This window comes from Hermetia illucens, chromosome 3 (assembly GCF_905115235.1).
Source record: "Hermetia illucens chromosome 3, iHerIll2.2.curated.20191125, whole genome shotgun sequence".
NCBI classification, from domain to species: Eukaryota; Metazoa; Arthropoda; class Insecta; order Diptera; family Stratiomyidae; genus Hermetia; species Hermetia illucens.
Genome location: NC_051851.1, coordinates 166,629,653 through 166,644,533, shown reverse-complemented (window position 1 = coordinate 166,644,533; position 14,881 = coordinate 166,629,653). Strand labels below are relative to the sequence as shown.

At 45.4% G+C, this 14,881-nt stretch overlaps 2 protein-coding genes across 4 annotated transcripts in view; one reads left to right on the top strand and one right to left on the bottom strand.

The window, feature by feature from the left end:
* Positions 1–7,249, bottom strand: part of LOC119650848 (cytohesin-1) — a 102,381-nt gene extending 95,132 nt beyond the window's left edge. The window contains exons 1-2 of one of the 2 annotated variants that reach the window (XM_038053994.1): positions 7,065–7,249; positions 6,279–6,352 (exon numbers count right to left, since the gene is read on the bottom strand). In XM_038053994.1, coding sequence (XP_037909922.1) covers positions 6,279–6,352; positions 7,065–7,143 — 153 coding nt within the window. In that variant the 5' untranslated portion in view covers positions 7,144–7,249. Of the gene's footprint in view, positions 1–6,278; positions 6,353–6,818; positions 7,020–7,064 lie in introns of those variants that run through there. The other variant, XM_038053995.1, reaches the window with a different exon arrangement.
* Positions 7,250–12,648: 5,399 nt separating this feature from the next.
* On the top strand, positions 12,649–14,881 carry LOC119651797 (testis-specific serine/threonine-protein kinase 3-like). 2 transcript variants are annotated; one of them, XM_038055580.1, is made up of 5 exons: positions 12,649–12,958; positions 13,016–13,367; positions 13,416–13,565; positions 14,209–14,482; positions 14,558–14,881. In XM_038055580.1, exons 1-5 carry the CDS (start codon positions 12,919–12,921, stop codon positions 14,816–14,818), a joined length of 1,077 nt encoding a protein of 358 aa, XP_037911508.1. In that variant the 5' UTR covers positions 12,649–12,918; the 3' UTR covers positions 14,819–14,881. The 2 variants fall into 2 exon arrangements, with proteins under 2 accessions (XP_037911508.1, XP_037911509.1); XM_038055581.1 differs by having other exon boundaries at positions 12,650–12,958; positions 13,037–13,367.

Genomic DNA, 14,881 nt, shown 5'->3' with positions numbered 1-14,881 from the left:
GAATGTAGTCCAATTCATCATACACATGATACGACTTTGGATAAAGATGTCATGACATTCATGGGCGGATAGTTTCACTTTAGCGCAGAGTATTATAAGCAATGAACTTCTATAGTCGTCCGGCCTAAACAAAACCAATATGGAGTTTAAAGCTTGCGACATACATGTTACTGTCAAGCATGGTGGGGGAATCAATTAAATTGGAGCCCCAAAGTCACCAAAATGAATAGATTGGGGAAGTATTCTTTAATGAATGGTGCTTTAATTCGCTGCAAAACACCACCTTTGGCATATAAAAACTGCTTGTCTTCCAATATTACAACGACTATAAGTACACTTCCTTTTCGGCGCGAGAATAATTATGTATAATGTCCATAACAACTCTATGATTCGACTGGCGGAGCGTCGATATGAGCGCGCGATCGACAAACCATCGAATGTACTGTGAATCAGGCAGCCAGTGGCTTTGTGTGCACGAAAATAGGCGATATATATATTTACAGCCGCTACGCGCCACCATACTGACTGATTTCAATTTCGAAATGCCTGAAAGTCTTGTTTTCGACACAAGGGGACAAAATCCAAAGGTTGTCGGTGGCTTGGACGCTTAGGCCCTTGAATAGGATAGCAGAGAAACAAGTTCAAGGGAGCGTAGCCTATCAGAGACTTTTGGCACTTGGATACAGTTCTGGTCAACGAAGATGATGTAAACACATTTCGGAAAGGAGATTTGTATCAATCACATCCGGATAGCTTGCCATCCAAAGGAGCAAGAGGAAATGCTTTAAGGAGTCATGCTTGCAGGCGGACCTAAATTCGTGGGATAGCGCCTTTAGAATCTTTATCGGACGATTCACATGCCGTTCATTATCGCTGATCACGGTGCTCTATCCTCTTACTGAAAATCATGCAAGGGTTATTCTACAAGCAAAAGAGGGGTACCGACAGCTTCCAATGACCTCTGAATGTGACGCCGTTTCCAGCAGTCACCAGAGAGGAGTTGCTGAAGTTGTGAGGTAAAATAGACAGAGTAAAGCCCCGGCCTTGGACGGAGTTCCGAATAAGATCCCTAAGCTTGCCGTGGAATCCAGACCGGATATGTTCGCCGAGTTGTTGTGTGTATGTTCGAGACGATATTTTCTGCGGCAAGGAAGCGACAGATGTTATTTCTGTCGAAAGCAGGTAAACCTCCAGGTGAGCCATCTTCCTACGGACCCACATGTCTTCTGGAGACTGAGGAAAATGGTAGAACGGGTTATCTACAATAGATTTATAGGGGCTTATCGAGAGCCAAGAAAGCATTTTAGATAGACAGTATGAATTCCGTAGTGCCAGATCAGCCATTGATGTCATTAAATTGGTTACTGGCTTTGTCAAAAATGCAATTCATGGAAAGGGTGGTACCAGCAAATATTGCATGGCCACGAAATGCATTCGATTCTGCCAATTATAGCAAACATTGGAATTCCCGTCAGACTCGCTCGTATTGTCGATAGCTATCTACAAGAACGGAGGTTGGTCCCTTGGTAACGGTGGTTGGTTACGCCGACAACATATCACTGGTCGTGGTCGTACAGCATCTCGAAGATTCTGAGTTATATTCATGCGAAGCGATCAGTGCTGTTTAGGGTTGGCTTGAGAGTTCTAGTCTGACATTTACGGAGGAAAACACAGAGGCAATCCTCATCACCAAATCTACTCCAGACACGTGTTGGCTTTCGGAAGTAAACTGAATGATGAAACTCAGTTGCCGAAGTTGGTGGGGAGACGCTTTGTCGGGTTTTTGTTTAAGCACGAAAGTAAGGCGATTGTGGTCTGTGAACATGATGAACGATCTGCCTTCAAGGGAGAAGCGGAAATATTTAATGGAGAGGTGTGCGGCGAGTACCTCACATCATAGGCACTGTAGTTACGTTGAGCTGGGTTGAGTGGTTCGAGAAGAAGCTCAACGGTTTGGTTCACCCGTTGGTGAAGAGCGGCGCTTACCGTTGAGTCTGATGGATTGATGAATACGCCAGGAGTGCACCTGGCCGAGAAAACGTCAGAAGCGTAGCATCAACGAACACAGGTGAGAAGCGCAAGCACAAGGGACGTATACACAAGATACAATGACCGGGAGGAAGTTGGGCGGGGAGACACAAAGAGCAACACAGTCAAAAGAAAAGCCAGAGGAGGAGAAGATGAATTCGGCGGGGAGTGTATCTTTTATTGCAATTAGGACCGTCGGTGGACTTACGAGATACATCCCGGTCCTTGTCATGGCGGAAAGTAGAGTACTCTTGGGAAGCTCAGAGTTTAAAATGGCATCGTCCAGCCAGCTCTCGGAGATACAGATGGCACTGACATTCTGAGAAAACAGACGGACAGTAAATTGGATCCAGTTACATTGCTCGGCGAGGGTGCGAATTGGGGCGCATGTACGGCTTGATGAATACACCTTCAGGTCAGAAAGAAGGGTTGTGAGGACGTCAAATTCGTGAGGGTAAGTGACCTTGAAAGACGCAATTGCCCGGCCGATGTTGTTATCTTTTATCAGTTTGACACAGGACAGAGGGGAAAGTTAACCAACGTAGCTCTTTGCGATGTACTAAAGTACATCGTCCGTAGAAGTTGCATTAGCCTGGAGATAAAGAGCTGTTTATGTGGGGACGCTAAGTTTAGCCCGGAGCCGCTGGTATGGATGGGGAAAATGCCAGGGTATATAGCAGCGGCGGGAACGATGTCAAAAAATGGAGCGGCTGTCCTCCGATTCGTTACCTGCTGCAGAGGCTGCGGATATTGTCCCGTTGAAGGCGCGATGGAGCGAGACACGATTGGAGGCTCGGTGGCCCGTATCTGATCGCATAGGCGCCGCTGAATCAGGGATGGAAAGCCAGTTGAAGCAACCCTGATGTAGGGAGGCATTGCAGATGAAATCAACTCAGATTGAGAGGCCTGGTGCACAGACAGAGAAGATATTGAGGCTACACTGTTATTTACAGTAGGAAGCGATTTTTCAGAAGTCAAAGTCTCGTCGAACGAATTCCTAACCCGCCGGAAGCACGCAAATAGCGACGAATTAATAGATCATGGCGGTTTTGGCACTGCTCCAGTGTTGCGATTCACGTTTTTGAGGGAATTCAGTGATTGTGTTAAATCGCTGGGTTTGGTTAAGTTATCATTGGCAGAAGGAGAAGTTGAAACAGTTAAAAATATAGTTGATACCGACGGTAGAGCGACTTCATTCGACTGTGGTACCAAAGTAGAAGCCTTAACGGCACGCTGAATGGCTGCCAAGCTCGCAGACTGTTTACTAAGCAGCTGTATCGCATCTGACAGCGAGGAGCCGTGGCATGTGTTGCAGCGATAGGATATGTTGTCGGCAAACTTTGCTGGAATCTCCAAATATACTGCACGAATACCTAGACATTTGATGCCGTAAGGTAACGTAACTTAGAGCGTGCAGATTCAGGCTCGTTACACTGCGCGCTTAAGATATCATAAATTGAATAGGACGCCATATTCAGAAAACAAAATGCAACCGAGAATCAATAAAATATTTGCTTGCAAATATGCAAATCGCAGGTGAACGATTATGCGCAGATAAAATGTTGTATCGATTTGAGATCTTCTACCTCCCGACATGTATCTCTAGACACTTCCGCGGCCACGGGGGGTGCGTACATCTCGTGGACTTTGTCCACTTTTTCAATGCTTTTTCAATAGCTCCGAGTCGACCTTATCCCCAGCCAGCTGCCTCATTTATCGAAGCAGCTGGATGGGGATACAGTCACCCAGCGTGAGCTCGTTCAGCAAGTGATTAAACTTCGCTTCCTTACTCACCGGCAACCGGCATATGAGCGGCAACTTTAATCGGTCGTAGGTGCCGTCCTCCAACACGTCCGTAACTAGCCCAATACGAGCGCAAATTAAGTCTCCAACCATGCCGCCGGATTGCGCCGCCAAAAGAGTGCCCCCTGTTTGCGACCCCTGTCACAGGAGGAGATCGCGCCTCCCGCGGTTTCGTCTTTATGAGACATGTGTCGCTAGTGAACGAAGCGCAACCAGACGATCGAAGCGAAGAAAGAAGAAAGGAAAGGAGTGAAATCACACCCCCGACGTTCTCACTGCCGGCAATGCAGTCGATAGTTCTTGCCTCCGATGTGCCGCCACAGTTCCATGGGAAATGGGGGGAGGGGGTTAGGGTCGATGGTGGTTTTAGTGGGAAAAATTCAGGGACAATGTTTCCTTTACATTCACAAAACAAGTCGGGAAACCGGAAACTGGACGCTTCAGGTATGAAAGGTTTTGTGTATTGCTTAGTACGTAGCACGTAATATATCCATATATTATGTGAGAATATCCACTTTCGGATGATATTGACATTCCTAGTCTTGAATTTGCGAAGAAGCCACAACTTTGACGTATTATAACTTTGATAGTAATGGTGCGATTTCCACCAAACTTGGTAAGATCATGCTCTATGTTATACTCTATATTGTTCGTCGTGCTAGTATGAACTTAAGGGGGGTTTCGCAGTCAATTATTAAAAATTATAGTAATATACTATTATTAACTTTATTTGTACAGATATCACTGTGGAAGGTATTTCGGAGCCCAGGCACCATATAGTGGCAGCCTCCTGATTTTTTTCAGATTTTTCGGCTTGGTAGTTTCTGAGAATGGCCCCCTTAAAAGAATGATCACTTTCAATCCCCCGCACTCCCCACCTTTCCACCAAATGTCAAAACTAAGACCGGCTTCGAAAAGTACTAACCGAGACCTTTCATTTGATACCCCACATGACTATATTTGATAAAAAAAAAATTTACACCCCCCCTTTTGCATGTATGGGGACCCCCCCCCCCCCCCTTAAATTCAACGTAAAAGGATGTAATTCACTGTATGCGTGAGCGTTCACAGTTCCCACCTTTCTACCAAATTTAGTGTCAATCGCTACAACCGTCTCCGAGAAAAATGCGTGTGACGGACAGACAGTAAACCGATTTTAATAAGGTTTTGTGTTTACACAAAACCTAAAAAGAAAAGACAGTAAACCGAATTAAATGAGATTTTTTCACACAAAACATTCAAAAAATGTATAAAGTGCTAGCATCATGAGCAGCTACTCACTCACTTTGCGTTTACTCTAACTGAAGGAAAAGCTATGGATCTGCCATAACATAGCCACATCATTCTGGTTGTCCCCCTTTTCGACCATGAGCAAAACACATTTCCCGACCCAATCATAGCTCCCAATTGGTTCACCTCTCCAATAAACACTTTAATTGGCATAAACCCTCAGAGATCGTGCATTCTAACTCCGGAATTTCTCGTGACTTTGCTGCCAATTGCCTAAGAATAATTTGCGTTTTTCTGTGAAAATTCCAACCACCTACACACAACTCCGATTCCAAAGCGCTGGTCCTGGTCGACTTCATTCTATTTCCACCTTTGTTTGTTTACTTCACATCTCACGCGTGGAAATTGCAAAATGCAAATTTTTTCTCGAAGCGATAAATAAACATTTCATCGAAAAATCAAAAATAGAAAAATCTCGGCAATTCCCTCAATTATTCACGGACCCCGGACCTCATATCGCTTGCCCACGATGCCCCATCACCGCACGCTATCGCGTATTTTACACGTTTTTAATGAAATGGAAAAAGCATACAAATATTTGGCAGGAGGCCATTTATTTGTAAAAGAATGGGTAATTTATGGCTCAGGTCTTTTTCGAAAGTTTTTAAACAATTCGACGCGGTTTCATCTGTTTCTAATTAGCTTATTGAATTGGAGATGGGCCCGGCGCATTCCAGCGATCGCCTCGAGCTTTCAGATGAATTCAATCAGACCAGGCACTGGCGAGCGGACGCTGAGTTAATAGCGAAGTTATCGGTAAAGCATAAATTTGAATGGATAATCCGCTTGTCCACACGGTTCGGGCCAAAAGTGAAAAGGAGGCGCTTCGTGTGTCCTTCGCTGCCAGAACCAGTTGCGTTGCTCGAGGGGAATTTCGATGGGAAATCGGATGAGCAACACGATTTTAATTTAAAATTGACGCAAACCCAGCAGCTATTCCCTGAATTCGAGGCGAAGCGAACGGCTCAGCACGATGTGGAATTCTTCGTGAATTGATACGTAAAAGAACGGGTTTCGGTGGACCGCAGTCATGACTGGCCTCGGACGATAGTGCCACTGGGCATTGGCGCTCCGGACCACCGCAACGGTCCGCTTAGCATGTTATCTCGCGCATTAGCGTAATAGTAAGCGATTTACAGTAGGAATCGTTGACTCACCTGTATTTCCAATAGCAGTTCTTGCTTTCTTTTCCGCAGCTCGATGAGAAGTTTCTGCTGCTCGGGCGTAAGATCTGTAACAAAACCAAGAAAACACAGTCTTTCGTTAGTGAACTACTCAAGCGCGGATGGATTGGGAGATCTTATTTCTGCACAGCAAAGCAATTGGAGTCGGACTAGCGCGAATTACGAAACAAAGCAATTGGGCTAGGGCAGTGGAGGCATTGCGTGCCACACGACCGTCATTGCAATTACTAATTCACGACATGCACGGGGGACTGCCGGAAATGCTCAATTGTACCGCTTTGTACGTTTTCGGTTGGGTTTTGGGCACACAGCACTAGACTTTGGCGCGTCAAGAACGTTTCTCCTCCTGCTATTTGGGGCCACTTTAGAATGCTAATGCAGCTCGCATTTCAGGCGATTGACACACATTTCAGGTCCACGAGCATCTCGTGAGCAGCATCAGGTCTGTGTCGGGAGAGGAGGCGAGCAACCGACTTGCTGCAAGCGCTCCAACCCAACAACACTTTCACTCACTTGGAATGAACGGCGGACACACCATTTCCATACAATAGGCTCCGCGATGAGCTTCCTGTCCAATTTGCATCGAATCTAAGTCAACGAATTGCACGAATCATTTTGCCCGCAGATGCGAGGGTGTAAATTGGCTCAACAAATCGCTTAGTAAACAACACCCAAACAACCTGTCGACTGTCATCTGACAGGCAAACACCAATAAACCACTATCGCGCACCCAATTTCCACGACGATTTTAACACTCACCTGGCATCACAAATGCATCACTACCGTGCGAGGAGATAGTAGCGTACGAAAACGTATTACTGTCCATTGTTTTAATCATATTTTTCACGGAATTTCACACACAGAAACTGAAAAACAAACAACAGACTCTTAAACGGACGACATGATTAGACGGCGGCCATTTTCATAAACTTCTGAGTAAATTCTTCGAATTGTTCGAAATGTCGTGTTGACGTTTGATTGTTTTGAATGTAAATAGGGAAGTTTGAGAAGCACAGCACAGCGTGTATCTGATAATGCAGTGCAAAATTCGAATTTTTGATAGAATTGAAATGAATGATTCTTTTTAAGAAAAAAAAAAACAAATTTATTTTTAACGAATAAATTTTACAATAAAATTAGGAGTATGAACTGAAAAACAATCGACGAAAAATACCCATAAAAATAGCAGATCATACTCCTAATTCAATATTTTTAATATCATCAAATTTTTCTTCTTAAAAAGAGAAGAGAATACGATACGATAATTTTGGGGAATGGCAACCTTTAGTCCTTGTTGCCGCAGGTTCGATTACTAGTTTCTTATGGTTTGTGATGTTCGTCTTGCTGTTATCCTGCCGTTGTAGGCTTATTACCTGCCTAGTATTTAGAATGATATAACTGAAGCTGAAGGTGGTTTTGTGAATTTAAAATGGGTCGTACAAGCTCCGAAGACGCACTTTGCTCTGGGAGCCAAAAAAGGCCACAAATGCGGAAATCGTTTAGTGGAGCACATTTTACAGGATATTACATGGATACGAAAAAGCTATCCGCGCGATGGATGCTGTATTTGTCGACCATTGACTAAAAACAGCAGCGTTTTGATGACTTGTAGCACCCCTGCCGAACCATGTGTGCTTTGTCAGCATATTTGCAGCGATTTTACGGCGCCCACGCGAGCAAATGTAGTAGCCGCGTGCAGTTTCCTTTGCTTTTCTTCTTCTCTTTTCATCATTCGTCCTTAGCGGACGCTCCGCTTACATTCTGGTAGCCCGAGCTGGGCAATGTCCAAAAATCACACACATGGATATTTACAATAAATTGTACTTTCTAGAAAACGTTTGCTTTTTTCTCGTGCGAGCACTCGCGTGAGGCTCATGGAAGGGACAATCTTCCGAATGTCCGGGGCAAACAGTGAACCGAGAACTGCCTAAACCGAAAAAAGATCGACATTTTTTCCAGGCGGTATCTTGAATTGCAGATAATGAGACGCTTCCTTGGTCGTCAGCGACCTTTAATGGGTTGCTTACCATCCGTGTCCGAGGTGCCCGAGTAAGTAGTTCTGACACCTTAGCTGGTAGTGTACCTGCGTCCTAGGTAGTAGCCTTAAGAAAGCGTCTCGGTGAAGAGCGAACCGCGAATGACCGATATACATCGGGACACACTGGGAGTCCCCGGAGCCGTCGATGTGGTGATGTAAGCCGAGCTCTGCCAAGGTGGTTATAGTTGTGATCTTTATCAGCCCCTTCAGGACCTTGGTCGGGTAGTGTGCATTGAACCGGTATTAGTAGGCCGCGTTGCCCGAGCGAGCGCTGATTTGTTCGTAAATTCCGGAATCAGCTAAGTGTAGGTCAGGCTTCAGGTAACTGGGACAGGGGCTGTGTCCCCGAGGTTACACCCTTTCCTGACTATTGCAGTCCGCTCCCTTGCACATACCTAACATACCCAATGTGACACCAGGACGTTCAAATAAAGAGGAAGCCTTACCAAGCGGCGCGGGGGCAGCAATTCCAATAGTTTGTAGTGCCTCTTTTCAGAAAAAAAACCTAGTCAGGATCGCTAGTCCTGGCCAGGTGGCTTCCAACACGAACCGAGTAGAAGAGCAGTTGACTGTCTTAGTTAGAGCCGAAGAGGAAAGGCTTATCAAGGAATATTGGGTTGCAGCTCTTTCCACAGGCAAACATGGAGAACAGCGGAAGATGATTGGAAAACAGAAACAACTACACAAAGGCGTCGAAAACGGGCTTATGGAACTGGAGAAAATATTGGGTTGCAGCTCTTTCCACAGGCAAACATGGAGAACAGCGGAAGATGATTGGAAAACAGAAACAACTACACTCCCCGCTCAGAACGCTGCTTGCATCAAACGGACCGCAGATGGCCCACTGCAAAGTGATCTTGGGAAAAAGCGGAAAGAGGACGACGTGCCTGAAGGAGACTTTATCAAACACCGTCGGCTCTGTTCATTAAGCCGACGGAATGCAAGACATTCCGCTACAGGATGAAACCCGAAGGCAACGGAGCAGAGGTGTCTTCCATACGGAAAACGAGGGGTGGCGGAGCCCTCATCGAACTGGGCCCGAAGACGACTAGCAAGAGTACGTTCTGTGAAGGGGTATGTACTCTCTAAAAATCCGGAAATCTTGACTGCCTCATAGAAAAAGTCGAAGTGGGGAAGGCGATGAAGCATGAATGTCCAGACGTAACCAATGCAAGGAGCGCAATATGCGAGGAAATTCCTTAGTAGCGGGAAAATCAAAATTGGATGGGTAGTACGCAGGTTACGAATGCGAATAGTTCCCACCAAGTGCTACAGGGATCTGGGCTATGGACACACGTCAACAATTTGCAAGGTACCGGGCAGGAGGACAGCATGCCGAAGTTGCGGCCAGATAGGTCCCCAAGCGAAGACCTGCAATGAATGCGAAAATTGCTTTCTCTGCAGGGATCGTGGCGCGTCTGGTGAGAGCGTCACACACGCTGTGGGATCGGGGACGGTGTCAAATCTTTAGAGCGGAATCGGAAAGAGCTAGAGCGCTTATGACATGATCCGCAGTAACATGCGAGTCAAATTGACATGCACTGGATTGCAACCGCTCACCAGCTGCTAGCGCAGTTTGCTGCGGGGGTAAATGCTTCATGGCACCTCGACTTATCGGGTACCGCTGCCACCTGGGTTCGGGACAACGTTCGACTTCATGTTCAAATTCAGTGTGTAAATTCAGTGACGAACCTGCTTATAACGATGGCGTACATGTCCCGGAGGGGCCCCAGCCGCGACAAGCCTTCTATGTACTGGTGGATAGCAGAAATTGCCGACTTACGGAGAGAGTGTCACAAGCTCGGCCGTTTGGCACAACGTTTACACGCCCACGAGCTGGCATGCGTCATAAAGGCACAATATAGATCAGCAAAAGGAGGCTCCGCAGCGCGATAAATAAAAGCAAAGCTGGCGGCTGGTGGAACCTTGTCAACGAGGTGAATGAGGACCCGTGGGGACTTGGCTATAAGCTTGTCACCCGGTAAATGGGGACTCTGCGGAAGCCATGCATACTAAGTACCGACCAGATGGAACGCATTCTACGGACATTGTTCCCCAGACATCCTATACGGGTTGATGTCAATAGCGCAGAAAGCGTCGAGGATTGTCCCCCTTTCGCAATGAGAGAGCTCGAAGAAGCGGTTCTCACCAGGTCCTGATGTCGTCCCGGCGCAAGTTTACAAACTGGCGTTCCGCCAACGGCCAGACTTGATCAAGCATCAACGCTTGCTTGAAGGAGGGCATTTTTCCTTGTCGCTAGGAGGGGGCCAGACTTGCGTTGATCAGCAAGGGAAAAAGGAGACCCGGAGCTCCCGCCTGCATATCGACCGCTAGAAAAGTGCTCGAGAAGCTCAAAGAATAGACTCCCTGAAGTGATTCGCGCTGTCGGGGACTTATCCCCAGGGCAGTTTGGGTTCAGAACAGGAGATCGACAGTCGATGCTGTTATGGAGGTCACTGAAAAAACCGAAGTAGTTATCTTGACCGGAAAGAGAATCCCGACCCTGCGTCCCTTATCGACCGGCGAGTTGACTATAGAGTCAAAACCAGTGGTTAAATACCTTGGTTTAATGCTCGACTCGAAGGTGAGCTTCTTCGAGCAAATCAAAGCAGCAGCGGACAGGGCTGCAGCTGGAGTCGCGGCCTTGAGTCAACTAATGGCGAATGTTGGGGGTCCTGTATCTACTAGGAGACGTCTCCTTTTAGGAGCAACGCAGTCGGTTCTGCTCTATGGCACGGAGGTATGGGCTGATGCTCTTGACAAGAAGGTGCATGGTAAGCACCTTGTTCAAGTGCAGAGACAGGGAGCTTTGCAAGTGGAGTCTGCTTATCGCAGTATTTCCAAACCGGCCATGATGATGATCGCGGGAGTAACTCTTTTTGCCCTCCTTGCTAAGGAGCACAAAGCCATCTATCGCCATAAGAGCGAAAACTTAAGAGAGGTGCTTGCCCATGAAAGACGTCAACGCACCCTTACCGAGTGGCAACTCTTTTAGCAAAATGAGCCAGGAAGCAGATGGACTGCGTGGCTCATCGACAATCTAGATCCATGGCTGAACTGAACGCACGGTGAGACTGATTAGTTCCTTACCCAAATTCTAAGCGGGCATGGAGGTTTTCAGTCTTACCTGCGCAGGATTGGGACGGCACGATCTCTTGATTGCGTGTTCTGCAATGGAGTGGCGGACGACGTTGGACACACCCTTTTCTCTTGTGAAAGATAGGAGGGATCGGATGGCAAGGGGTTCCCTGAACTAAAAACTCCATTCCTCCCCTCCAGTTGCTGAAAGGGATTCCCTGACTTGAAGGCTCCCAAAGCCGGGAGAGTGGGAGGGGTAGCCCGAAGTAGTGTGTCAAACGGTTCCAGGCTAGTTCTCTGATGACAGGGAGGTGTTAAGTTGGTAGTCCGACAGCGTACTGCTGTGGGAGTCCAACACTCTGTTTGTAAACGCATTCACCTACACTACTCACAAACAAAACAAAAGATCGACATTCTTTCCAGGCGGTATCTTTGTGAACATTAATTTTGAGGCGCGAATAAGCAAGAAGGTGGGCTGGGAGAGTATGTTCAAGATTTACTGTTTGAACCAGTAAATGATAACTTGGTATACTGATGGGTTCCCTACAGCAGAAGGAGCAGGTACACAAATTTTTAGATCAAGGAATAAATACTTTGCATCCGTGATCAGGATTCTTTGTTTAAAAACCATAGGGATGTCCACTCCCACCTCCAAAGGAACTATAGGAACCAGGTATGGGATTGCCTTCCTAAACTGAACGCGTTCAGCCTGTGTTATAAGGTCTTCATACTCTGAGTTCTGGGCGTATTTAGATAGAAGGCAATGGAGCAGTAGATGAGCTAACAAATAAGGGGGCAAAAATTACCAGCACCTCTTTGAGGAACTATGGAGGATTTCACGGTCATGACACTTAAGAAGGAGAAAGAACAGTTTAGGGAACTATCCTACCAGGAATAGAGTAGTCCAGGATGTTTATGTGTCCATATGAACCGAAGCCTACGCAGGATTATCTCAACCTAACCAAAATGAGCGTTAGGACCATAGGAGACACACCCTGCCTCCCTGGTCCTGCTGAAAATTAGTAGGTTATTATATTAGGTCCCTTCGAAAATAACATGCCAAGTCCTGGTACACCTTAGGACCACCTTTCCATTTGGGGTAACAAAGTGTCAACTTACTCTCCACATTGATGCCATCGTCCATAATGTTCTGTCTGCATCTTACTCCCTTGGACATATAAAGAAAATTAACCTAAAGTACTTCTCTCAGTTACCTTGGATTTCCGCTTTCCTGACTTTCAGCTCATATTTTATCACATGTCATTTGCTTATAAGCTCCATAAAAATTTTTTGTATTTATTGCACTCATTCTGAATTGAATTTATTTCCGACCCGCAAATGGAAACACCAGTTTGATCTCAAAATCTACTGAAAAATTAGAAGCACCAAATTTATCTCGATATGCAAACTTTTTACACAAAATGATTGCATGAATCTACGCTGGTATTTATAAAACATTCCATTGCCAATATTGGCCACCAAATTAGTACAAATTTAATGGATGCAGCTGCTCAACCTCCAGCGCCCGCCATAGATCGTAAGTACCAAAGGACCATATTTTTCAAGTTCACCTCAGTATATGTGGGGGAGTAAGGTATCTATCTCCGCCTTCTAGCTGCCACTCAGCATACCGACGAGAAACAAAAGGCCGCGTCCGAGGACACTGTCAAACCCAAGCCCGTAACAACATCCGCAGTTATAAAGAAAACTGTGCTCGAGGACCATGGCTACACAATTGGAAAGCAAATCGGTACCGGGACCTATGCCAAGGTTAAGGTCGCGTACTCGGAGGAATACAAGTGCCCGGTAGCTGTGAAGATCATATCAAAAGTAAAGGCACCTGCGGAGTATTTAAAGAAATTTATGCCCCGTGAAATAGACGTGGTTAAGGGATTGCGACATGAGAACCTAATTCGCTACTATCAAAGTATAGAAACAACCCACAGGTGAGGTCCATAATGTCCTTATTAGAGCGAAGAACTAACCTCGCGTAGAGTATATATTATTATGCAGTTTGCAGAAAATGGATCACTGTTGGACCTAATTCGAAAAGAGGGTTATTTAGATGAGAACAGGGCGAGGAAGTATTTCAGACAACTGATAGCTGTCCTGGATTATTGCCACAATCAAGGGGTTGTTCATAGGTGAGTCAAATGAATTTCAATGACCCACAATACAATCGGACTACAATCTGGTTATCCACAATCCATAATTATCTAACCATTGAACATGAGGCGTGGTTACACCAGAAGCAGTTTAGTCTCGGTACGAAGTTGACAGTGTAGGGCTGGTCTTACGCCATCAGTATTTTATCAGTCTGGTGTCAATCAAAATGACAAAATTATGGGAAACTGATCGTCTAAAGTATGGCAATGATTGATGGAAATTTAAATTTTTAAATAAAATCTGACAGTTTGACTGGACTGATGACAAGTTGAGTGAGTGCAGCTGTCATTGCGTTATTAATCGAAGCATGACTTCCGAATCATTAAGACCTTCAAATAAATGCAACAAAAATGGTTTTTTGTCGTCTTGTTTATACTAAACACGTCAATCTGATCAGCTGATGTTTTATCAGCCCATTTTTGATGGACTGATTAAATACTGATCATATAAGACCAGCCATTGTATATGTATGCCGTGAAATATATTAAACATCCACTTGGTGGAGTCTGCGATTTTGGGAGGAGGGGGAAATTTTCTCCCAAAGGTGGAGGGATGAAACCACCTGCTGCGTGTAATTTGGGCCAGTTTATGACCAATTGGAATGATTTGTTTTTCTTTCAGGGATATAAAGTGTGAAAATCTGCTTTTCGATAAGAATTACAACATCAAATTAATAGACTTCGGTTTCGCTCGTGGCAATATGAAACCCAATGGGACCAATATTCCCTTGTCGGAAACTTACTGTGGCAGCTATGCCTACGCAAGCCCTGAGGTCCTCAAAGGAATACCATACCAACCACAATATTCAGATATTTGGGCATCTGGAGTAGTTCTCTTCGCAATGGTTTTCGGGCGGCTTCCTTTCGATGGCTCCACCTATGCTCACCTCGTCAAAGTAACTACCAATGAGCATCACATCCATTTTCATGGTAAACTAACTTCTCCAATATTTTCTGCTTCTTCCTTCCAGCAAGTACAAAACAAAGTGGTTTTCCCGCGTGATCCTTCTGTTAGTTCAATGTGCAAACATCTCATTACAAAAATTATTGCACCCTTAAAAGTGCGGATAACAATCGATGGAATTGAAGAAGATCCTTGGTTCTTGGGCGAGACAGCGACTACATCAAGTGATGTGAAAAAAGAAAAGGAAAAAGATAAGGAGAAAGAAAAAGAAAAAGACAAGGAGAAGGAAAAGGAAAAGGAAATTATCAAAAAAGAAAAGAGTATTTAGTAAAATTATAAGTTTGAAGATAAACAAATTGGAAGTACACTGGGAAAATTGTTTTGTAGAAAA

Excerpts from the sequence above, each read along its gene's own strand:
- LOC119651797 (XM_038055580.1), top strand. The coding sequence starts at position 12,919 with ATGGATGCAGCTGCTCAACCTCCAGCGCCCGCCATAGATC. Across the intron at positions 12,959-13,015 it reads TCCAGCGCCCGCCATAGATC|GTATCTATCTCCGCCTTCTA; the intron begins GTAAGTACCAAA and ends TGGGGGAGTAAG. Across the intron at positions 14,483-14,557 it reads CCTATGCTCACCTCGTCAAA|CAAGTACAAAACAAAGTGGT; the intron begins GTAACTACCAAT and ends TCTTCCTTCCAG.